A 27,163-nucleotide genomic window follows, 5' to 3' on the forward strand; every position below is an offset into this window, starting at 1 on the left:
CCCAGGCCATGCAGGTACTTACCACTGAGCACGTTATCCTCATCCTCGGCCACTGTCTCCACCAGGCGGTCCATCTCATCACCCGCCTCCACACCCAGGAAGTCCTCAACCTCATCCTTCAGCACCACCACCACCACTCTTCCCTTTCTTCCACCATCAAGTCTTCCTTCTCCTCCTCCTGAGGCACCTCTCGGCAGCCATGGGGGACCGACTGTTGCACCAGAGTGATGGTGACCTTGGTGTTGTCACTGCCAAAGTTGTGGCCAGACAATGTCACTTCCTCGCCCTGCACTGCCATGCTGGTGACCACAGGGGTGAGTGCCTCACTGTAGGTGAAGGTAAGGGTGTCCATCTTGGCCGGCACCTGCAGGAGATTTTCTTTTAAGCTTTTTAAGATTCAGTCACTCAAAAGACACCAAATTACCATATTATGGTTTGAGACGAGAAAAGGAATTTATATAGTCTTTTGCCAAGACACTGTTGATGTTGGATACACATCTAGTCTTAGATATGGTGACAGACTTAAATAATTAACTCATCTTGATCATTCTGCACTGAAAGGAAGATGTGCCATGTGGTAATACAGTAATGCACACATGAGTACCACTGCCAACAGTGCCTCACCACACATCCAGGCAGCAGCTCTGACTCAGTACTCTGCTGTGTTCCTCTTGCCTCAAGTTTAGAGTGAAGACAAGTGTTCTTTTAACTTCATGTATGCACACACACTCACACACACACAGCCTTAGACACACCTCCACACACCTATCAGTGCACCAAGGCCTTCTCTCAGCACCTCAGGAATAGAAATAAAACACTATGACATAGTACTGACACCAGTGCCGTCACCACCCCATGCAAGACTAATGACGGCGAAAGTGGCTCACAAGACAACACTCACTCATCTGTCACTGCCCCCCACAAGAGTAATGGTGATGCAAGCAGTTCAGCCTCACAAGACAACCCTCATTCAGCTGTTCAGAATGACAACACATGTGCAGCCAAAACCATCCCCTTGTGCTTTGGCCCAACACATCACTCACTTTGCTGTTAAGGAGTAATGACTGGGATCATAATTCACTGGTTAATAAATAATTATAGAACTTTTAGAGCTGTGTTTATGGCATGCCCCACTCAAACCCTTGGGCCAACCACTAGGTAATTTGACTTGAGGAATGAGAGTGAAGTAGCAGTACTTGGTGAGCAGAAAGACTTCACAGCTCTAACGTAACTCATAAATAGTGAGAAGCTGGCTTACAACAACTCTACACACACACACACACACACACACACACACACACACACACACACACACACACACAGGTCACAAGCAGCAGCTGAAGAAATATTAGGCAAAGTTTAGAAATTGGCCAGAGTTGAAGAGTACAACCAAGTGTGGATGAAAAAGATAGGACCAGAGAAGAGAGAGCTACTATAAATGAACTAAGAAGAGAATTAAATGAAAAAAAAAAAAAACGAAAAAAGACCAGAAGTGGAGAAGAGGTTCTATTGAAGGGTCACAGACATGAGGCTGAGAAAGTGGTAGAGGAAAGAGGACAATGCAGAAGGGGAGGTTTAAAAGTGGAGTATACTAACTTAAATGGTCTGATACCAGTAGTGTTGAAAGTTAGAGACTGTTTAAGAGAGAAGAGAAGCCAGATATCATGGCAATTGTTGAAACAAAACTGGAGAGTGATGTGGACGTTTTAGATATTGGTGATGGAAATTACAACCTCTGGATGAGAAATAAAAGATTTAAGCAGGGTTTAGGTGTGATGCTCCTAATTAGACAAGGATTGACAGTGAAATCTACTACATGTGGGGAGGGGAAGGCAGAGGTACTGAAAATAGCCTTAAAAAGAAATGTGGGAAGATGCCAAAATACTGCAGTGACCTATGTTTCCCTTATTCCAACTCAAGGGGTGAGGAAGAATACAAGAGAATGCTGAAAGACATAAAGGCATGTTTATCCAAGTTGCTGGATGAAAATGAGGTGAACTAGTGACAGGAGACTTTAACTGTAAAGAGATATCTTGGGAAAATTGGACCACATAACGTAGCAAGTCATCACAGGGGGACCAAATTACTGGAGTTGGCTGTTGAGAATATTCTGATGTAGTGGGTTAAAGAAGACACAAAATTCAGAGAAAATGAAATACTGTCAAAGCTGGATCTAATTTTTACGAAGGAACAAGCCATAATAGAGGATTTAAAACACAAAAAACCAATAGATAAAAGTGACTATGCATTGATTCAGTTCTTAGTAATGAATAAAAACATAGATATGAGAAAAGACCACAGGAGAGAATGGTTGAACTGCAGTGAGACAAATTTTGGACAGCTTAGGAAGTATTTCATTGAAATGGATTGGAACAAAGTATTTCAAATGGGTGATATAGAAGGAGAGTGGACCACCTTCCTGAACATTTATAATAAAGGAGAGGGGAAATGGACACCTATGAAATCAACAGAAAACCTTTTTAAGAAGGATTGGAGTAACAAGAGATGTGCTACAGCTAGACTGGAGACAGAAAAAAGCATGGAATGTGGAAGAAATATAAGAGACATGACTTGTGGACCAATTATATAAGAAAGAGGAATGAATATGTTAAAATACACAGAGATGAGTAGAATTATGAAAAGAATGTTGTGCATAAATGCAAAGACCAACCAAAACTGTTTTAAAAATTTATGAATGGAAAATTGAGGAGTAAAGAAGACATCAGCTGAGTAATAGTTGGAGAAGAAATGGTCAAAGACCCAAAAGAGATGGCTGAAGTGTTCAACAGACACTTCCACTCACTGCTTACTAAAGAAAATTATTTTAGGGAAGAAAGGATAGTGATGGAAAATGGGACTGGTCTGAAAGAGGTAGTAACATCAACAGAAGAAGTAAAGAATATATTGGAAGAGCTGGGTGTATGGAAAGCAATGGGACCTGATAGTCTGTCAAGCTGGATTCTAAAGAAGTGTAGCCCAAAACTAGCTAAGGTGACACACAATATAATTAGCACCACCCTGTTGGAAGGAAAAGTACCCAAAGATTGGAAATAGGTGAATATTACCCAATTCACAAGGCTGGAAGTAAAGGAGACTCATTTAACAATAGACCAGTATTGCTGACAAGTGTGGTACCAAAGATCTGCAAAAAGATCATCAAGAACAGATGGGTGAAATGCCTGGAAGACAACAATGTGATAACAGACAGACAATTTGGATTCAGAGAAGGAAGATCTTGTGTAACAAATTTGATAAGCTTCTGCACAAGAGTAATGGACATAAGGCAAGAGAGAGATGGATGGACTGACTGCATGTACTTAGACCTGCAAAATGCATTATACAAAGTACCATACAGAAGGCTAATATGGATAACTGAAAAATATAGGAAGATTGGGAGGATCGTTATTAAAGTGCATGACCAACTTCTTGACGGAGAGATAAATGAGGACAGTAATCAGAGGCAATAAGTCAAAGTGGAAACCAGTAATAAGTGAAGTTCTGCAATATATGTAAATGACATGATGGAAGGAATGACAAGCCACATGAGTCTCTTTGCTGATGATGCTAAGATTATGAGAAAAGTAACGAATGAAAAAGACTGCAAAGCTCTGAATCAAGACCTAATTAAGATAAATAAATGATTGTTGAGATGGAACATGGAGTTTAATGCCAAGAAATGTAGTGTGGTGAAGTTTGGAAAAAGTGCGAGAAAAACAGAAGGCATCTACTATTTGGGAAATGAGAAAATTACTATAAGATCAGAGAAAAAGATCTGGGAGCAATCATTTCTAATAAAGTGTCATTTGTGAAGCATGTAAACAAGATCACTGGATAAACATGCAATCTGCTGAGAAACATGAAGATGGCATTCACCGACAATGAAGATGATATGATAAAAAAAAAATTGTAAACAACAATGTCACATCCAGGACTGGAGTATGCAGCATTAGTGTGCTCACCAAGTTTGACGAAGGATATCAGGAAGCTAGAAAGAATTCAGAGAGCTGCAACTAAAATCCCTACAAGCCTAAGAGGACATAGTTATGAAGAGAAGTTTATGAGATTGGGCCCAACTACACTACAAAAAAGGAGGGAAAGAGGTGATTTGATAGCACTATACAGAATATTGGAAGGGATGAAAAAATTGGGCAGGGATAATCTTGTGATACCTGATAAGAGAGATACCAGAGGACATGGAAGGAAATTGATAAGGAGTGTTTGCAGAAGAGACATCAAGAAACATAGCTTTCCCCACAGGAGCATAGCAGTGTGGAATTCATTTATTGATGAGACTGTGTGCCAAGACAGTCCATAAATTTAAAGAAAATCTGGATAAAAGTCGATATGGAGATGGAACAGCATGAGCCTAGTGTGCCTCTTGTCCTGTATTTCACAACTAGGTAAATACACACACACAGTCTTGGCTGCACCTCCACACATTCATCTGTGCACCAAGGCCTTCTTTCAGCACCTCAGGATAAGAAAGAAAACAGACCCTACACACACACACACACACACACACACACACACACACACACACACACACACACACAATAAAAGAACAGAAGAAAGAGACCTTGGTGTAATTATTACTGACAAGCTGTCACCAGAAACACATGAACAAGGTAAGAGGTGAAACCTATTAACACTGAAAAACATAAGAACAGCATTTGCACATCTGGATGAGGAAATGATAAAAAAAAAATTATTGTGACCATGATACACCCAGGATTGGAGTATGTAGCTGTGGTATGGTCACCTAATACCAAGAAATCTATAAGAAAATAGGAAGAGTAGCAACAGTCACCTCCAAGTTTGGAGGATCTAATGTATGAAGAAAGAATGTCTAAATCGTGTCTTATAACATTAGAACAGAGAAGAGAGAGAGGTGATCTGATCATACTATACAGAATGATGACTGAAATGAAAAACTTGGATAGGAAGGACTTGGTGATGTGGGATACAAGAGGCTCAAGGGTACATGGCAGAAAACTTAAAAAAGATGCATGTAGAAGAGATGTTAAGAAAATAGCTTCCCACATAGAACTGTGGAGGTCTGGAATGATTTGGACAAAGAAGTCATTGATACAAATACAATACATAAATTTAAGACAAAGTTAGATAAAAATAGATATGGAGACAGGATAGCACAAGCAAAGCTCTTTCCTGCATGTCACACAAACACACACACACACACACACACACACACAAAGAGGCTAAAGGGAAAAATTAATCAAGAACAGAAGAAAAGACTAAACTTTTTTTAGAGTTTTGGAGAGTTTTTGGAGGCAGAGTTAAAAAAGGAAAAGGAAAAAATTAAAGTAAAAGAAAAAAATTGCAAAAATGAAGGACTGAATGTGATGTACACCAACACAGACGGACTGTTACACAGGACACTGGAATTATAAGACTATTTAAAAGAAAAAGAATCTGAAGATAGCGTGTTTAACGGAAATAAAGCTACAAGAGGAAAATCAGACTATCATTAACAACAACTACAATATGTGGAGAAGAGACAGGATTGGCAAAGGAGGGGGAGGTGTAATGATAATGACAAGAAATGAGGTGAAGACAAAAATAATGAAATATGGGGAAGGAAAAGCAGAAATAGTGACTGTTAACTTGGAGGATAATCATGGAGAAATACTGATGGTAATAACAACCCACGTACCACCCAAAACAAATTCTTGGAGCAAGGAAGGCTGTGAGAAAATAACAGAAGATACCACTCAGCATTTGAGTAAATTAATCAAAAGTAATAAAACAGAATTATTGGTTGGTGACTTCAATTGCAAAGAAATAAATTAGGAAACATTCAAGGCATGAGGAAACAAGACTGCATGGTGAGAAAGATTTCTGAAGCTGACCATAGAAAACACAATGATGCAATGGGTGACCAAAAATACAAGATATATAAGAGATGATGAACCAACAAGACTTGACTTAATATTAACAAAAGGAATTGACCTAACTAAAGAAATGGTACATGTCCCCCATGGAAAAAAGTGACCATATAATGATAGAAATAGAGACTGACAGTGATGTCAGTGCAGAGGATGAATCCTACAAACAAAACAGGAGAAACTATGGAAAAGCTAACGTAAATATCTTACGAGATTCTATGAAGCAACGGACAGGAGAAAGCTGAAGAGAGCAAATTATATGCAAGGCAATATAAGACTATATGAGGCAGGAGTGAATAAATATGTCCCACTATACAAACCTAAAGAAAAAGGAAAACTGGTGTAGTTAACGCAAGATGTGCAAGAGCAAAGAGAAAAGAGATGAAGCATGGATAACAACGAAAAGAAGTGGAAACCAAAAAAATAAAGACTTTAAGATAGCAAGAAATGAATATGTGTAAATAAGGAGAGGGGAAGAAAAAGGATATGTAAAAGATGCACTTGAGAAGTGCAAGGACAAACCAAAACTATTCTAGATTCATAAATGGAAAAATTAAACTCAAAGAAAAACTAGAACAGTTGAAGGATGGACATGAAACATATGAAGACCCAAAAGACATGAGTGAATTGCTAAACAAAAAGTTCCACCAAGTTTTCACAAAAGAATCAGAATTTAAAGAACCACAAGATGTGAACACAAAAGAACAAATGTGGGAAATTACAGTAATCAAAGAACTTTATTAAATGGTTGAGGAACTGGAAGAGAGAAAAGCAACAGGACCAGATGGAGTATCAGGTTTCATTTTAACAGGAAACAGTTAATTGAACCAGTATATGACATAATAAAATGCTCAGTATCAATTGGAAGAGTGCCTAAGGAATGGAAGAGAACAGGTATAGTGCCAATTTATAAATGTGGAAAAAAAGAAGAGCCATTAAACTACAGACCAGTATCAATGACCAGCATAGTATGCAAGATCTGTGAAAAAGTGACGCAGAAGCAATGGACAAAACTTCTAGAGAACATGATATAATATCAGAAAAGCAGTATGGCTTTAGATAAAAACAATCATGTGTAATAAATCTGATCAGCTTCTATTCAAGAGTGACTGATATAATGCAGGAGAGGGATGGATGAGTAGACTGTGTGCATTTAGATCTAAAAAAAAAAAAAAAGCTTTTGACAAAGCTCCCCACAACAGGCTACTATGGAAGCTAGAAAATGTTGGAGAATTAAATGGAAAAATAATAAACTGGATGGAAAGCTACTTAAAGGGAAGAGAAATGAGAATGGCAGTAAAGGATGTAAAAGTCAAAATGGAGAAAAGTAGATAGTGGAGTACCACAAGGATCAGTGCTGGCACCAATACTTTTCCTTATCTACACCAGTGATATGCCAGAAGGAGTAATGAGTTACACAAATTTGTTTGCAGATGATGCAAAATTACAAAAACATATGAAAGACTGAAAATCTACAAGAGGATCTGAATAAAATCTGGGACTGGAGCAAGAAATGTGAGATGGAGTTTAATATGAAAAAATGTCATGTAATGTAAGTGGGAAAAAGTGAAAAGAGACCAAAATGGATCTAGAAAATGGGAAATGCAGAAATAATAAAAGTACAAGAAGAGAAAGATCTGGGAGTGAATATACAGGACAGTCAATAATCAGAGATGCACATACAGAAGATGTTCAGAGATACATATAGAACGATGAGAAATATTAAAACAGCATTCCACTACATGGATAAAGGTATGAAGAGAAAGATAATTACCACTATGATTTGACCAAAGCTGGAATATGCTAAATCAGTGTAGTCTTCCCACAAGATGAAACATGTCAAAGAAATAGAAAGAATACAAAGGATGGCAATGAAGATGGTTCCAGAACTGGAAGAATTAACGTATGAAGACAAGTTAATGAAGATAAATCTGCCACATTGGAACAAAGAAGAGAACAGGAAGACTTAATAACTATATATAAATTGTGAAATTGAATGGAAGAAATTGATAATGAGAAACTGCTGCTAAGAGAAGTAGAAAATACCAGATACACACGAGGCCACAGCAAAAAAATAAAAAAAGAAAGATGCTTGAATAACATAAAGAAACAGTTTCCAACAAAGAAATCCAGAAGTATGGAACAAGCTCAGTGAGGAGGTAGTACTGGAAACGAGTGTGTACAACTTTAAGGAACAACTGCACAAGTGTAGATATGGAGACAGGACCACACTAGTATACCTCAGGCCCTGGAAATTACAACTAGGTAAAATATGCACACACATGCAGCCTTGGCTGGAACTCCACACACCCATCAGTGCACCAAAGCTTCTGGCACAAAGCTTTGATTTCCAAACTACCCTCCTACAGCTTCTATCCTTCTCTCTGTAACTTCATCTCAAGTTTCCTTTCTGACTGTTCTATTGCTGCTGTGGTAGACAGTCACTGTTCTTCTCCTAAATCTATTAACAGTGGTGTTCCTCAGGGTTCTGTCCCGTCACCCACTCTCTTCTTATTATTCATTAATGATCTCCTAAACCAAACTTCTTGTCCTATCTACTCCACCGATGATACCACCCTGCACTTTTCCATGTCTTTTCATAGACATCCAACCCTTCAGGAGGTAAACATTTCACGCAAGGAAGCCACAGAACGCTTGACTTCTGATCTTTCTAAAATTTCTGATTGGGGCAGAGCAAACTTGGTATTGTTCAATGCCTTAAAAACTCAATTCCTCCATCTATCAACTCGACACAACCTTCCACACAACTATCCCCCTCTTCTTCAATGACACTCAACTGTCCCCATCTTTTACATTGAACATCCTTGGTCTGTCCTTTACTCATAATCTGAACTGGAAACTTCACATCTCATCTCTAGTTAAAACAGCTTCTATGAAGTTAGGCGTTCTGAGACGTCTCCGCCAGTTTTTCTCACCCCCCCCCCCCCCCCGCTGCTAACTCTGTACAAGGGCCTTATCCGTCCATGTATGGAGTATGCTTCACATGTCTGGAGGGGTTCCACTCATACTGCTCTTCTAGATAGGGTGGAATCAAAAGCTTTTCGTCTCATCAACTCCTCTCCTCTAACTGACTGTCTTCTGCCTCTCTCACCACCGCAATGTTGCATCTCTAGCTGTACAAGGGCCTTATCCGTCCATGTATGGAGTATGCTTCACATGTCTGGGGGGTTCCACTCATATTGCTCTTCTAGACAGGGTGGAATCAAAAGCTTTTTGTCTCATCAACTCCTCTCCTCTAATTGACTGTCTTCAGCCTCTCACCGCTGCAATGTTGCATCTCTTGTTATCTTCTATTGCTATTTTCATGCTAATTGCTCTTCTGATCTTGCTAACTGCATGCCTCCCCTCCTCCTGCAGCCTTGCTGCACAAGACTTTCTTCTTTCTCTCAACCCTATTCTGTCCACCTCTCTAATGCAAGAGTTAACCAGTATTCTCAATCATTCATTCCTTTCTCTGGTAAACTCTGGAACTCCCTGCCTGCTTCTGTATTTCCACCTTCCTATGACTTGAATTCCTTCAAGAGGGAGGTTTCAAGACACTTATTCATCAATTTTTTACTACTGCTTTGACCCTTTTATGAGACTGGCATTTCAGTGGGCATATTTTTTTATTGGATTTTTGTTGCCCTTAGCCAGTGTCCTTCCTACATAAAAAAAAAACTACTCATATTAATTTTCTCCTCCTGCCTATTTCTTTTCATTTTTCTCCGCTCTTCCTCCACTTCCATCCTTCTCTCTCTTCCTTCTTTCTTTTCAATCCATCCTCCTTCCTTTCCTTCCTGTTTACACTTTCCAATCTCTCTCTTTCTCTCCTTGACACTATCCTTCTATCCCTTCATTTCTCTCACTTCACTTCTGTGCTTTCCTGTCTCAATTTCCCCCTCACCTCATCCCAGTCTCTCTGTCCTTACCTGCAGCAGTCTGTGTCCCTGAGAAGAAGCCAGAACCATCAGCGTCCTCACACTTATCCACAGGGCTGGCCACCTCACACACTCCGTACTGCAGCTGTGAGTTCTCAGACACCTTACTCCACTGCCAGGTTACTGAATCTCCCTCCACTACCTCCAGCACACGAGGATACCATGATACAGTCTCTGTGAAAATTGAAGGTAATGGGGTTGCTTGAAGTCCACAAATGGTACTAAGATGACTAGGTTTGGTGAGTGAGAGGTGCTTGATAAAGGCTTCATCTGTGTTCATCAGTGTTTCAGCATCTTATCTTGACTGCTTTTAACAGGTTCTGGTGGAAGTTACTGCAGGTTTTCAGAGGCACTTTCGGGATTTTATGGGCAGTTTAACAAGGATAGAGATAGTTTAACTGACTGCACAGGATGTTATTGGAGTTTTCAAGGGTGTTTATGTGACTCTAGTGATACTTTAACAGGAATTCTGCATCATCAAGTGTGTGTGTGTGTGTGTGTGTGTGTGTGTATGAATCATCGCCTCACCAGAGCTGGTGCCAACATTCACAATCCTGTAGTTGGTGGTGATGGGCCTGGTGATGCAGGTGAGGGCCTCATTGGAGCACTGCAGCACCTCACACTCATACACCTGGCCCAGCTTCACCTTGAGGCGGGAACAATCCGAGCTGAAGCCTGTGCCGCCCAGCCTGACCAGCGTGCCACCCTTCACTGACCCCTGGGTAGCTGAGGCCGAGGTCACCTGCAGTACGTACTCCATTTCCCTGCCACAACATCATCACTCTATTATCAGTGAGAGAGAGAGAGAGAGAGAGAGAGAGAGAGAGAGAGAGAGAGAGAGAGAGAGAGAGAGAGAGAGAGAGAGAGAGAGAGAGAGAGAGAGAGAGAGAGAGAGAGAGAGAGAGAGAGAGAGAGAGAGAGAGAGAGAGAGAGAGAGAGAGAGAGAGAAACACCCACCTGGCAGCAGCACCAAAGCCATCAGCGGAGAGTACCAGGGTATGAGTGCCAGCCGACAGTGCCGGGGTAAGACAGCTCACGCTGATGTTACTCCAATGAGTCGTATAACACAGCTCTGATCCGATCTGGCGGCATGAGGTCATAGGTCAGGTCAGGGGTATTGGGAAAGTGATAGGTTAGGTCAGGGTTACTAGGAAGGTCAGAGGGGGAAGTAGTGACTTTATATCAGTACTAGGGAATTTGGTTGTTGACTCTGAGATGAATGGACATTTCCACCTCGGCTCCCTACCCTTGTTCCTGTTCCCCGGCACCTGGCCCCTCCCCTGCCCTGCCTTCTCCTCAGATAAATGTTCAATACATTGCTTTGACACACAATTTAATTTCTAAAATCTTTCTGGCCTCTTTTTTACTTTTTTATTAACTCAATAAGTCTTATCACTTTCTTTGAATAAAAAAAAATGTTCCTAGCAAGGCAGCACATAAATGTCAGAAACAGTTGTTCCAGTCACCATGACCAGCAACAGCAATGTTGCTTTGGCCAACAACAAGAAAACACCACACAAGCACACTCTCATGGAAGGTAAGAACACACCAGTACAGATGCCACATACTGCTACACCTTTCCTTCAGCATGGTAACAGGAATACTCTTGGCACTTACACTACACACACTAATATGCCATGTGCAGACATGAACAGTTACATCCCCACACCACACATCCAAATCATCCACAAGCACCAACATCACACTTAGCCAAGATGCTTCACACTGCTCCAAAACACACCACAACAATACAAACACACATTCAAGACAGTTTGTGCCAAAGCAGCTTAGTGAGGCAAAGGGGCATCCAATGTGATATCTGCTGTAACCGGTCCAAGCATGCTGTGTGGTGTCATGTCGGCTGCATCAGATCGTTTGCACAGGTGCACCACGGATCAATTAACAATAGTATCATGTGTATCTGCAGCAGATGTGGCTCTCCTAATGTCTCTACATCTTCTTTCTCACTACCTCCTATTCCAACCTCTAGCTCCTTTGACCTGCTATGCACACACAGTACTAACAAATCTCATATACATTTTCCTTCCATGAACCAGCAACACTCACCCTCACAACCACCAACACCTTGCCACACATCCCACCACACAACAAGACATTCAAGCTCCACATCACCTAAACACCCTTGTAACACCAGTCCATCAATCTGTCAACCAGGGCCATTTCCCATTGCTTTTGGCATTTCCTGCACATCATGACTACCCTCACCTCTCTTACACCCCCTTCACCTAAACCTTCCCCCATTCCCCACCTCCCCCAGCAACCTCTCCCAGTGCCTCTCCTGCCCTACACACAAATGACCCAGACTTCACTGTAGGTACCAAAACATGCTTAACACCCGACACAGATTCTGCAGAAGTCTTTCCTCCACCATTTAACAAGACAGTCATAAAAATTTCTAACTGTAATTCACTTTTTTTTTTATGTAGGAAGGAAACCAGCCAAGGGCAATACATTTATAAGAAAGTCCCGCTGAGGTGCTGGTCCCCAAGCATAGTCAAAAGTGGTTGTCAAAAATTGAAGGATAAATGTCTTGAAACCTCCCTCTTGAAAGAGTTCAAGTTATAGGAAGGAGGAAATACAGAACCAGGCAGGGAGTTCCAGAGTTTACCAGAGAAAAGGATGAATGATTGAGAATACAGGTTAACTTTTGCATTACAGAGGTGGACAAAATTGGGGTGAGAGAAGGAAGAAAGTCTTGTGCAGAGATCCCATGGGGTTCTACTTGCAGCTTTCAACAGACCTCCATCTTCCAACAGAGAATACTCACACAACCTTCACACAGCTCTTTCACACCTCACACCAGACAAACACATCTGGATTGTACATGATTTCAACCTCCCTGACATCAACTGGACCACTACGTCCCCCTCCAATCCCTATGACACTGATGTCTTCAACCCTATCATTCCCCACACAAACAGGTGCCAGCTACACAACACACTAATTGACAACAAAAATACATTTTCACTCATGCAAACAGTACTCAAGCCAACAAAAACACAGGCTACCACACACCCCTCTGGTGCCAGAGGCCTTCTCACCACAGTCCATACATTAGACCTTCTCAAAAACAACATATACAATATAATAAACACCCAGGTAGTTCCAGGACTAAATGACCACAACAATGTTCCAGTTGACATAGACCTTCTACCGACAAGACAAAAACACAGATGTGGGTCAATCCTACTCTACTCTAGAGCTGACAGACTCAATTAAACACTCTACAGAGACAATTTTCTATCTTCTGACTCATACTCTGGACTCCTCCAAGAAACTGGAACAGCCTGACACACCATACACACCACCATGAACAACTACAGCCCATAGAAAACACCCTCATGTAGACATACACTCCCCTGGTTCTCCAGGAACCTATGGAAACAACACCACAGAAAACAGAGATGACAGATGCAAACAATCACAGAACACACCAGGGAAATGGGCCGCCTTCAGATCTTTCCAAAAGAATCTTGCCAAAAAACATAAAGAAGACCAAACGTGAACACCTTTGTAGATATCTCACAGATAATGTTAGAAACAACACCAAAACACTTCTTCAAATTCCTCAAGTCATGCAGACAGGACAAAACAAACATACAGTATTTGACGGCTTATAAGACGCATGGGCTTATAAGGCACACCTCACTTTGGGCAGGCATTGAAAAAAAAAAAAAAAAAAGAAATATGCTCTGAATATGAACTGAAGGGTTTCAACTGAAATTTGAAGGCCTCTCTTACGTATTCAGATCCTTATTAGACCCCAATATTTTACATTTAAAAACTTCTATATTTGCTAAGACCTACTAACACTACCAAACACCAATCCTGCTGTGAGATGTGAACAAATATGGTGTAGGCAAAGACACTGTCAGAGCCCAGAGGGATACTAAAGTTTGTATGATGCTCTCTTCACTTATAAAACGTTTTGTTTTGTTAGATAGTAAGCTATTTTCTAAAAAAGCAATAGTTTCTCATTAGCTTTGAGTTTTATTGAACATGTAAGCAAGCTAATAATGTTAGAAGATAGGCACAATTTCAGTTGTATGAAGGTGTGTCTCACTTCAAGGAATAATGGCATCACACTAAGGAACACAGTGAATCTTGCACGTGTCACCAGGTTTGGTGTGTGACCCACCGTGAGTTTGTTTTGGTACATGCAATGTGAGGGTCATCACTTAATTTCTTCCTGACTGGTGTTATTTTATGTGAATTACTGGTAAGTCCCACCTGTTATACATTGTTATCTTCCAAAAAAAAGTTGTTTTTGAAGTGTAGAAATGGTCATCACTTTGTTTACATGTGCAAAGATGTTTGGGGTTTGTTTTAAAGGCCACTGTTGCCACAGACTTACCAGTGGCCACTGCTCCAAAGCTGAACCTTGGCCTTATAAGATGCATGCTTATTTTCTCAGACTTTTTTTTGGTAAAAAGGCATGGCTTATAAGCCATCAAGTACAGTACTTGTCCTTAAAGACTGCAACGACACTCTTGCTACCATGCCAGAACACAAAGAGCACTTACTCAACACACAGTTCCACTCTGTATTCATCCAGAAAAACCCCACACAAGCCAAATAGCCCTTACCCACCCATTCCCTCCCCTCGACATCAGGACAGACGGAATGCAGAGGTCACCACAGACTCTGGACACCACTAGATCACCTGGACTTGATAAAAGTCTCCCCCTCCCCTTTTTCCTTAAGACTTGTGCCCTCATCCTTGCTCTCAGCCTTCCACCCATCCTCTAAGTGATCTTTACCCAACCTCTTCATGCATCCTCTCTTCTCTCTGACTGGCTTTGTGCTGATGTCACCCCATTTTCAAGGCAGGTGTCTGGAGTGACCCTTCTAATTATTGCCCCATTTCTCCCACCTTTATCATCTCCCACATCTTTCAACACATCATACACAGACACATAATAAATCATCTTGACACAAACAACATACGTATTATCAGACCACACGACATGGATTCCAACCAAAATTATCATGCGAGTCACAACTCACTGTTACCCACCATGACATTACAAGACACCCAGACAGACGTGATGCCAAACAAGTTGACACTATCGTGCTAGACTTTGCCAAAGCCTTTAACAAAGTACTCCACAAAAGACTGATTCCGAAACTACAGCATTGTGGCAGCACTGGACCAATTCTTCACTGGGTCACTTCTTTTCTTTCCGACAGGACCTAACGTGTTCTTGACAGTGTTGCATCTGACCCTGTCCCTGTCTGTTCAGGTGTCCCTCAGGTCACTGTCTTGGGGACCCACACACACAGACAAATATAAAGAGGCTGGAAAAGCTCAACATAGCTACAGCCAGGTTCATTACAAAACAATTACACACAAACTTCTGGCATAACAACACACATTAAACAATTAAATATGGACACCCTCACACTTCACAGAGAAGCACACAGACTAACAATAATGACAATAATGCACAAACTCACAAACCATCAAACTGACATCAACAAACATGAATACTTACACCTCACACAGCTAGTACCCATAACACACACAACCACAAATATTCAACATACCACAATAACACAGACTCTTTCAAGCACTCACACTTCCATGGACCACATGCAGCTGGAACAGACTCCCCCTCACAAACACAGCACGTGCATTCAAACACCTAACACTCCCACATTTCAGAACATGCACATAAAACTCCTACCCTGGACACTTAGTTTTCCCCTCACCCCACCCCAAATAACCTTTTCCCTCTCTGACATCTCCTTGCAGCCAGCTCCCCATATGCACCCTACACATTAAATATTGAGATTGAGATTGAGATGGAGGGAATAGGTTATGTTTTCCTGACTTTTACTGGGTGGGAGGGAGGGAGGGAAGGACAGAATGACACTCACATGAACTGATCCTGAAGTGCCAGTTTGTTCCTCTTGACCTGTGAGAGAGGAGAAAATAAGACACAGAAACACAGAGAAAATATTTGTTATGACTTAGATCTTCACTGTTTCCACAACTGGAGGAGGAACAGGAGGAGGATAAGAGACTCACCAAAGAGGGAGAGGGTGTGGAGGGAAAGGCCAATGATGGTGGGTGACAGTGAGACGTCATAAGTGAAGGAGGAAGGGAGGGAGCCACTTGTGCCGCCCACATCCACCACCACATCCACCGTGCCCTCCTGCCAGAGTGGAGAGGGTCAGGAGGTGATGGCCTGGCCTAACCTAACACCACTACCACCATCATCACCATCATGACACACTCTTACAGTAAGAAATTGTACAAACAAAAGAGGAAAGAAAATGTGAGAAAATAGTATTTGTAATCCTAAAATACATTTTTCACTTAGCATCACATGTAGCTTTGGCTCTGTCTCATACGCAAAAAGTAGTCACACCAAAAAAAATGTAACACCAACATGTGTATGTTGTTGGTGTTATCTTTCTGTGCTGTGGGTGCAAATCACCCAAGCTATGTGTGATGCAGCTTGTATGTGATACAAATATAGTTTTCCTGACAGAGCAATTAGCCAGTGGAAGGCACTGACTGACCAATTTATGTGTGCAGGAACCATTCATAGCTTTAAACACACACACACACACACACACACACACACACACACACACACACACACACACACACACACACACACAAACACACACACACACACACACAAAGCATTCATAGCTTTAAAGATAAATATGACAAATTAATTTAAAGATAAATATGACAAATTAATTTAAAAAGATAAGACATTACAAATTTCACTAAATTCTTTAAAAATAAAATTACATAACACACACACACACACACACACACACACTGACACACACACACACACACAGTTGGAGAAAAAAGTGAGTTATAGAGAAGTAGTGAAGGACCAGAGAAGTAAAGAACGCTTGACAAGAGAGTTTATAAAGGTAATAAAGGAAAAGGAAAACCTGGTAAGAGACACTGTAGATAAAAAGAAGAGTGTAATGATCTTTGGCCTGGAAGAAAGTGAGATAAAAAAAAATTGGTATAAAAGAGAAGCAGAACAAAGAAAAACAGCTCGATTAGTACTGAGTGTGATAAACGAAGGGGATACAAAGCTGGAAGATGAAATAGAGGTGTACAGGATTGGTAAATATGATCAAGGAAAAAGTAGACCATTGAAAATCAAACTAAAATCCCAAACAACAGCTGAAGAAACATTGGCAAATGCGTGGAAGCTAGCCAAAAGTAACAAGTTTAAATAAGCCTGGATTAGAAGAGAAATGAATGAGGAAGAAAGTAAGAAACTTAATGAATTGAGAAGTGAAGCAAAAGAAAGGAATGAACAGAGAACACAAGAGGAAAAGGAACTTTCTTCTGGAGAGTAATGGACCTAAGGTTGAGGAAGTGGTACATGTGAAGAGTGAAGGGTGCAGAGGCACAGCTCTAAGAGAGGGAGGGACATGGACAATGGCATACACTAATCGCTCGTTTGCGACAACGTCGTCATAACTCAAAAATAGCAATTTTTCACGAGAGCCATTTTAAAGAATGAAAACACTCTCAATATTGTGAATAGTCCCAAAAGACCATAGCTGGAACATTTTTTGAAACATCAAATAGTCCTTTAAAGTTTATAGAAATTGAAATAATTATATCTTCACTAATCAAACCTTTATTTAAACTTTTATAATGCTTTTTTTTAATATGACGTTCTTCATAAAAAAATAGTAGACCTCTCATGTACTATTTTGTTTTGTGCCATTATTGAAAGGAAAATAATCACCAATATGTTACTTAATTATGTATTGTAACTTCACCACCCCGTGGGCAGTCACACTTACACTTTTAGGGTCCGGTGCTTCCTGCATACGTGACGGTGAACTTACCCTGCGGCGCTCTGTGTTCTCCCCTGGCTCCCCTCAGAAGGCGAATAGTAAAACACACTTGTCGGCTTCTGGCCCTCTATTCTCCGTTGCTCACACTACACAGTAGTCCTATGCTGTAGCTCAGCACCCCGGGCCTCTTGTCGACCCTCGGAAGGCTTCTTGACGCCTCGCTCCAGCTCACAAAGGCACATACAAGTACAGAAGGCAGTGTCGGCGACGCGCAGGCTTTCTTCCCTCACCAGTCTTCTCCCGCCACTCTGTCTCCCAAACTGTTCCGCCACCAATCCCAGGGCTGCTACACGTCACGTGATACTCCCGAGCCCCAGGGTAGGCGGCCGGCGAGGTGACGTAGTGTGACGTCATCCTCCACTTCAGCTGGGACTCAGTCTGGGTATCTTCATGATCTTGCCCTCTCGTGACAGTATTGTTCATTGCTTATGACTTTGACAAGATTGATGATAATACATTTTCTTATTATGAAAATGATGGATACTTCCTAATAAATGAAAGATATTGACTGTAACACAAAAAGATATTAAAAAAAACATTGTTATGAACATAATAGATTCCTCCTAATTATAATTTTTTTTCAAATATATATATATATATATATATATATATATATATATATATATATATATATATATATATATATATATATATATATATATATATATATATATAAACATACTCATGAACATAATAGATTCTTCCTAATTATCATTTTTTTCAAATAAAAAAATCCTTATGAACCTAACAGATTCTTCCTAATTATAATTTCTTTCAAATATGCCTAAGGAATTAGACAACTCAAAAATGTTCAAATAAATGAAAGATGGACTGTATGATAAAAAAAACATTATAAAATAAACATCTATTTAATATTCCATTCAAATAATATGTACCTAATGAATTAGCATACAACAAAACTTAATATCGTAATAGGCATACTAAATTTGTATTTTAACTCATTTCATTAAGATTGATTTCATTTACAGGTCTTCATAAAATTTATGATGGCATCGTGGAATCAGATTTTTATTACAAAGGTCCATCAAGTCTTTTTTCTTGTTAGCAGGCAATGTAAGTTTGCTGGAGTAACATGGCAGTAAGTCATTAATGGAGGTGGCTTTATTTGAGTTTTTCAAAATTTTAAGCTCCTTATAGTCTGAACCATAGGAATGTTTACAAAAAACTGACAGTGGTGACTGCTTTTCAAATTTCATTACTTTAACATCAGAAAGTTGAAGAGTCTTGCAATTGATAGGTCCCATTTCAGTAGCTAGAGACTTGATGTTCAAGAAATCTTTGTAACAAAGCTCTTTTACTACGAAAGGCTGTCCTTTCTTTCTAGCAGTTCGAATTGCCGTTATGTAAGTTTCCGGCACATAAATGGGTCCACTTTTTAAAATTCTCTTTACTTCTCTTTCAATAAGGGAATGAGCAGAGTCACCCTCATTTTGGGTATGCCCTTTTATTAGAAACTTGTGTGTTATTGAAGTTATATTTGGTAAGTTGTTTACTGCATAAAGGTAAAGTGCCATCATGAACTTATTTTTCTGTTGGCCAGAACAGTTATCTGAGTAAAAAATTATGTCAGTTTCTCCTGCCTCACACAAGGTTTTAATGTAATCGAGAACACAGGTCCCAATTTCATTAACCCCACGTTGGCCATTAGTTTCATTCCAGACATAGCAATTACATGAGTTTGTTTTAGCATTGTAAATAGTAAAATTTAAAACATTCAGCTTTGACTTGTAATAAAAAACTGAAATGTCCCCTTTTGGTATCTGCATTACAGCCGGAAGGTCATAAACAGCAACAACTGCATCACTCTCAGTTTTATCTTTATGTTTTTCATTTCTTGACATGTCTTTTTCTTTGTGGTGATTTTCATAGCTTCCTTGAAGGCGCTCTTTCTCTTCATTCTCTGCATTAAGATAAGATGAAAAAAACATCGCATTGGTCCTTTTTAGGAACAAAAAAAGAAATATTATACTCTGTGGTAAAAATGCAATAAAACAGAGTGTAATTGGCATAAGGTACCTTTTGTTGTTTGGACTTCTCAACATAATCGCGGTGAATTTCTGCAATTGTTTTAGAGCCGCATATGAATGTCCTATTTGATGTAGCTCTCGTATAGTGACTCTCTATCTGAGGGATAAACTCAATATGTGCCTTGACGCCTTTCCTAATTTCAGGATCAACAGTTACTTGATTACCATGTTGGCCTCTCTTATCAGGTTCCATAAGAACATTAGCAACTCTGCTTTGCTTTGCTAAAGCTGTTCTTATTGGCCGGTCATTGATATCAAGTGTGTTCTTGAAAAAAAGTTTGGAAACACGAATTTCATTCTGACCAACCATGAAGTGAAAGGAACTGTTATTGTTCCTAGGTTGACGGTTGCCTCCCTCATGAACATACCTGTATTTAGGTCTAACAGTTTTAATGCAGTTTGAAATGAACTGCCACTGTTGAGCAATGTCTCCTAATGCCCAATAAGAGTCAAAGAGTTTTTGCCTTTCTTCTTCATTTATCTGTTCTGAACATTTAATTCGACATTTATTTCCACATGGGAGTTTCATTTTCCTTTCTGGTCTTATTTTTCTTATTTTTGCTTATATAAGCCTTTCCAGAGTTCCTTCATTTTTTCGCTTTATGTTTCTTCCATTGACTCAGGTGCTGTTTACGTTTACGTCCCTTTTGCGGACTAACTAGTACAGGAATTTTATCAACTGCGTCCTTCTCTTCAAGGTTAAAACTCTCTTCTTCCTCTTTGCTTGGGATATAGTCCTTATCTTTCACGGAATCATCTGTGTCAATATCTTCAGTTTCTGAGTCACTGCTAGAAGATGATTCACTGCTAGAAGACGAGTCACTACTAGAGGACGAGTCACTACTAGAAGAAGACTTCCTGTTATTTGAAGCAGAGCTTGCACCCGTAATGCTTGCTGATGGCAGCAGATGGTCATCATTGATTTGAGGGTCAACAGGAAGTTCACATCCTACAAAGTACAAAGAAATGGGTCTAAAATGTGATTTTTGTTTTTTGTGCTAAAAACGCTCTATGGTATGTAAGACAGCATGTGTCATTTTTTTTTAGTTTGGGGGGGAACTATCAATTCCTCAGATGGGGGTCCAAATTTTTAACAACGAGAACCAAAAAAATCTGAAAATTTTACTTTATTTTGCATTTTTAAAAAGTTGGATCTTTAAACTTCAAAGCCTTACTCCTCCAAAAGTTTTGATTGTTAAAATAGTTTTCATCAAAATTGGCTCATTAATAAAAAAAAATAGGCTTACCTCCCACCTTAAAGCAAATTATATAGAAATATAATCAAGGTTATGATAGTATATACCTGTACTATTTTCCTCAGGATTTTCTTCACTGTTTTCCTTAGCCTTTAATGCTAATTCTAGCATAAGTTTTCCTCTACATGACATGGTACCCATTTAATCTGAAAAAAATATGATATTTATGAATACAATGTTTTGTTGCAACAATGTCACCAATGTAAATAATACACTAACTTTTTTAAGTTTTTCGCAAGATTTTCAAATAACAATGACATAATTTAAGTTAAACAAAAATGTGCTGCTGTAATACGAGGTAATGTTTGTAACAATACTGTCATAACTCAAATACAACACCTATTATTCACAAGGTTTTTTTCCAATAATGACACATTTTGAATTAGGACGTAAAACATAGATGTTTGTTTTTACCAATAATGACACATTTTGAATAATGACGTAAAACATAGAGCTCTATGTTCGCAGACAAAACGTATTACATCAAAATAACACATTATTGCATGAAACATAATTCATAAGTTCAGTACTTACATTTTGTACTAACATAGTTCTAAATCAAAATATGACACTCTAAATGACAGCATGAGTGTAGTTACCCCAACGATGGTCACAGCACAACTGACATGTAACGGTCTTCACGCAAAGAAGTTGGTACATATTATGTTATGTCGTTATGACATTTAGCGCCTCTAGCGGTCAGTTTTTTAACTACAATTATGACACTTTTGCCAAAAAATCTGCGTTTCAAGATGAATATGTCTATATGGATAACTCAAAAATCCATTTTTTTAGTTATGACGTTGTTGTCGCAAACGAACGTAATGTGGATGGTTTAGTTTCAGTGATGGATGAAGTGAATGAATTTATGAAAGCAAATGAACCCGACATCATGGCAATGGTAGAAACTAAACTAAGAGATTCAGAGACATCAAATTTAGGAGGGGGAAGTACAATATGTGGATAAGAAACAGATGTGGAAAAGGAGGAGGTGGGGTGATGATGCTTGTTAAAAAGGGTATCAGGGTGGAGAGTGGAAAAGGCAGAAGGCTTGGTGGAAGGCCTAAACTTACAACTAATAAATGGAAGAGGAGGAATACAATATGTCACAGTGGTGTATGTCCCACCAAAAACAAAGACCTGGAATAGACAAGAGCATGAACAGTTGCTGAATGAGACAAAAGAATGGCTTGTAAAGAAAATTAAAGAAAACAACAAAATTGTTAAAATGGGAGATTTTAATAGTAAAGAGATAAATTGGGAGGAGTGGAACACAAGAGGAGGAGAAGACTCATGGGAAGATAAGGTTCTGAAACTGGCAATGAACAATATTATGACACAGTGGGTTGATGAAAACACTAGATACAGAGGAGCAGAGAAGCCATCAATTTGGTATTATCAAAAGAAACAGATATTATAGAAGACATGAACTATAGTTGTCCACTAGGAAAAAGCGACCATGTCATGATAAGGTTTTGTATTAAAGAAAAAAAGAGAGGAGAGTAGATGTGAAGATTATAAAAGTGAAAGATTTAATTATGGTAAGTAAAATTTTGAACAAATGAGGAGATACTTTGGTGAAGGGGACTGAAGTACACTTATCACAGCAAGTTATGTGCAAAAGAAATGGGAAGCTTTCATCAATATTTATGAAGAGGGAGTGAAAAGATATTTACCAAAAGTAGAGACAAAGAGAAGATATAACAATGACTGGTATAATAGAAGATGTGAAATAGCTAGGGATGAGAGGGAAACGGCATGGAATAGGTGGCGGAGGAAAAAAAAAGCAGGAGCTGTGGCAAAACTACACAACCACAAGAAATGAATATGTAAAGGTTATTAGAGAAGAAAGGAAAAATTATGAGAAAGATGTTATGGACAAATACAAAGAGAAACCAAAACTGTTCTTCAGATATGTGAACAGCAAAATGAAAAATAGAGAAGGAATAAGCAGATTGAAGGTGAATGGTCAAATGTGTGAGGATCCGGCTGAATTGGCAGAGATAATGAACAGGAGTTTTCAATCAGTATTCACAAAAGAGAAAACATTTGTGTACCAGAGTGAGATGAGTGAGGAAATGGGTCTGGGGGAAATCCAAGTGACTGAAGAGGATGTCCAGAAACAGATGGAGGAACTAGACATTAGGAAGGCCCCTGGACCTGATGGAGTGTCAGGATGGATACTAAAAGAGTGCAATCAGCAGTTGACATGGGTAATACATAATATTATAGAAAGCTCCCTAATTGAAAGTAGAGTCCCAATTGAATGGAAGAGAGCTAACATAGTGCCAATCTACAAAGGTGGTAGTAAAGAGGACCCCTTAATCTATAGACCTGTGTCTCTAACAAGTGTGGTGTGCAAAATGTGTGAAAGATTGGTGAAGGATAAATGGATGCAGTATCTAGAAGGAAATGAAGTGATATTAAAGCAACAATTTGGATTTAGGAGAGGGAGATCGTGTGTTACAAACTTACTGAGTTTTTATTCTAGAGTGGTGGATATAATGCAAGAAAGAGATGGATGGGCTGATTGTGTTTATTTAGACCTGAAGGCAGCCTTTGATAAAGTGCCACACAGGAAATTGTTGTGGAGTTAAAGCATAATGGTGGGCTAAGGGGGGGCTTGCTGAGATGGATGGAAAATTTCTTGACAAACAGAGAAATGAGAACCGTGGTAAAAGATAAAAAATCATCATGGAGGGAAGTCATAAGTGGAGTACCCCAAGGCTCAGTACTTGCACCAATCATGTTTGCAGTCTATATAAATGATATGACGGAGAAGGTGAAAAGCTACATGAGCCTTTTTGCGGATGATGCAAAGTTGCTGAAGAAAGTTGAGAGTGCAGAGGACTGTGGAACGTTACAAGAAGACCTGAACAAGATATCAGAGTGGAGTTATAGATGGGAAATGAAATTTAATTTAAAGAAGTGTAAAGTAATAGAATTTGGAAAAAGTACAAGAAGAGTAAAAGGAAATTATGTGTTGAATGGTGTAAGGTTGAGTGGAGCAGAAGAGGAAAAGGATCTCGGTGTTACAGTGACTGGGAACCTGACCCCGGAGAGACACATTAGCAAAATTACAGGAGTAACCTATAACTTGTTGAGAAGAATAAGGCAGGCCTTTGCATATATGGATGAAAAGATGGTCAGGAAGATGATTGTGTCGCTGATAAGACCCAGACTAGAATATGCAGCAGTAGTGTGGTCGCCATACAAGAAAAAGGATAAAAGTAAGTTGGAGAGAGTTCAGAGAGCAGCTACGAAGATGGTACCAAGTATCAGAGACTTGTCATATGAAGAGAGACTGGAAAGGATACATCTACAAACGTTGGAAAAGAGGAGAGAAAGGGGAGACATGATTGCGATATATAAAGCATATAAGGGAGTAGAGGAGGTGGACCGGAGCAACTTAATGGTCTGGGATACACGGGACACTAGAGGACATGGAAAGAGGCTGAAGAGGAGTGCTTGTAGAAGAGACGCCAAAAAGTACCCATTGTATTGATGTATGGAACAGTCGGGATGAGGAGATAGTAAATGAAGAAAGTATACATGGATTCAAGACTAAGTTGGATATTAAAAGATACGGAGATGGGACAGCACAAGCATAACTCTTTTCCCATAAAGCATAACTAGGTAAATACAACTAGGTAAATACACACACACACACTTTATACTCACACCAGCAGGCACTGTGCAGGTGACCTTTGTGGGTCCACCAGAGATAACCACACACTTCTTGCCACCCAGAGTCATAATGGCACTGCCAGCCTCCCACCCATCACTGTCTGGGAAGCCAGTGCCAGTCACAGTGAGAGGATACTGTCCACCAGTGCTGCCCTCCGTGATGCTGAGTGCAACCACGGTGACTGGCACCATGTAGATGATGGGGGAGGGGAGCAGTGCCGAGCCAGCCGGCTGCATGCTGAGTGCCACTGAATGCAAGCCGCCCCACAGTGCTACAGTGCAGGTGAGCTGGGTGGCAGTGATGGCCGTGCCACTCAGGGTGAGGGTGTGCTGCAGCCCCTCGCCTGTCAGGAAAAATACAAGTTTGGAATGAGTTAAATTAGATGGTGAAGGTGAGGGTGAGGGAATGCCATGGGCCCTTACCTGATGAAGGCAAGCCAGGGAAGAGGCAGAGCTACAAGACTAATCAGACAAACAGACAGACCGACGGCTCACCTGCAGTGCCGGAGACGCCAGTCAGCATGGGAGTGGTGGCATCATCGTAGGTGAAGGCACAGGCACCAAGACATGCACCAAAGTAACCATTCACTTGTACTGTCACCTGATAGCAATGAGGCAAGATCATGTTATTAGTTATCCTCATCATCTGGAACTCCCTGCCTGCTTCTGTATTTCCCTCTTCCTGTGACTTCAACTCTTTCAAGAGGGAGGTTTGAAGACACTTATCCTCCAGTTTTGGATGATCCTTTTTTACTTTCCTGTAGGTTACTGGCACTCACCGAGCTTTTTTTTTCTTTTAGTTGCCCTTGGTCAATGTCCCTCTTGCAGTAAAAATATCATTATCATTAGTGATCCATGCCTATATTCTCTCTCTCTCTCTCTCTCTCTCTCTCTCTCTCTCTCTCTCTCTCTGCCAATCAGCAAGGACTTACATGAGGAGAGTCCCTATGAGTGGTCACAAAGTCTGTCTCAAGAGGGCTGTGCCAAAGGACTCCGGCTGAGTCACGAATGATCTTGGTTTTTAGAGTTCTGTGAAGGAGCAATGGGTAACTTAAACAAATGGACTAACATAACCTAACTTTAACAAATGGACTAACCTAACCTAACTTAAACAAATGGACTAACCTAACCTAACTTAAACAAATGAGCTAACCTAACCTAACTTAAACATATGGACTAGCCTAACCTAACTCAAATGGACTAACCTAACCTAAACAAACAGACTAATTTAACCTAACTTAAACATATGGACTAGCCTAACCTAACTTCAACAAATGGACTAACCTAACCTAACTTAAACATGTGAACAAATCTAGCCTAACTTGAACAAATGGACTAACCTAACCTAACAGATGGGCAATAACAGAATAACAAAAATGGTAGAAAAAGCAGATAGATAGGTTAAATAAATAAGACAGGGTAAAGAAAGAAGATAGCTAAAAATACATACATACATACATACATACATACATACATACATACATACATACATACATACATAAATACATACATACATATGCCAAGGCTGTTTCCCTCCATAACATATAGATAGGACAAAGAAAATAACCCAACAAATGAGAGACAGTTAAGTTAAATAGAGATTGCATAAAGAAAATACCCGAATAATGAAGCAAGTAAGTCAAAAAGATAGGATAGGATACAGTAAGGAAAATGACCCTACAAAGAAGAAAGGATTAGGTCAAACAGATACCATGGAATAGATTAAATAAATATGACAGTGTAAAGAAAGAAGATAGCTAAAAATACATACATACTCGTACATACATACATACATATGCCAAGGCTGAGAGAAAATTATTCCACACAGAAGAGACAAATCTCGTAACTCTGCCACCAAAGAATACAGGTTTTTCGCATCTAACTCTAAATAAATATGGGAATAAACAGAAGAGAGAGCAACAAATATTTCCAATCCCTCACCCATCAAACATCAGGTTATCTGTGTGTATCTCCACCAGCTCCTTTCTGCCGGGATCTTCCTCCCACTCAATTTAGTAGTGGTAGTTCTTGCAGGAGCCGGAGTACTGGACTGTGAGATCAGTTCCCAGGGCACTTTCCAGAATGCCCTCCAGGACCTTTGGGTCAACACCTGCTGGAATGTCTGCCAAAATGAGTGAGTGAGTGAGTGAGTGAGTGAGTGAGTGAGTGATGCAGAATCTTTCCTTAACCATCATTAACATTATGAAAAACAGCTGAAAATCTCCAAAATTCAGCTTGTTAAAAGTGCAGAATTCTTATGAAACTGTCATTAGTGATGGAAAATATCTCTGAAAACTTCACTAAACTACCACTACCCCTCTTAAACTATCATCAGCATCATAAAACACCTTGAAAACCAAATAACCTCCATAGCAGCCTGTTAAACTACTACTGTCCTTCTTAAGCTTGCACCAGAATTATAAAACACTCTTGAAAAACCTAAATAACTTCCAGTA

The 27,163-nt window shown here is 39.8% G+C and overlaps 1 protein-coding gene across 1 annotated transcript; it reads right to left on the reverse strand.

The window, feature by feature from the left end:
* Positions 1–230: 230 nt before the first annotated feature.
* LOC135094050 (fibrocystin-L-like) lies at positions 231–26,788 on the reverse strand. The gene is made up of 10 exons (XM_063993799.1): positions 26,649–26,788; positions 25,640–25,736; positions 25,203–25,308; positions 24,702–25,051; positions 15,897–16,023; positions 15,746–15,783; positions 10,802–10,926; positions 10,373–10,608; positions 9,836–10,018; positions 231–364 (listed from the first exon to the last, which is right to left on the reverse strand). Exons 1-10 carry the CDS (start codon positions 26,657–26,659, stop codon positions 324–326), a joined length of 1,314 nt encoding a protein of 437 aa, XP_063849869.1. The 5' UTR covers positions 26,660–26,788; the 3' UTR covers positions 231–323.
* Positions 26,789–27,163: the final 375 nt, after the last annotated feature.

The sequence above is a fragment of the Scylla paramamosain genome, chromosome 44, assembly GCF_035594125.1.
Source record: "Scylla paramamosain isolate STU-SP2022 chromosome 44, ASM3559412v1, whole genome shotgun sequence".
Lineage (NCBI taxonomy): Eukaryota > Metazoa > Arthropoda > Malacostraca > Decapoda > Portunidae > Scylla > Scylla paramamosain.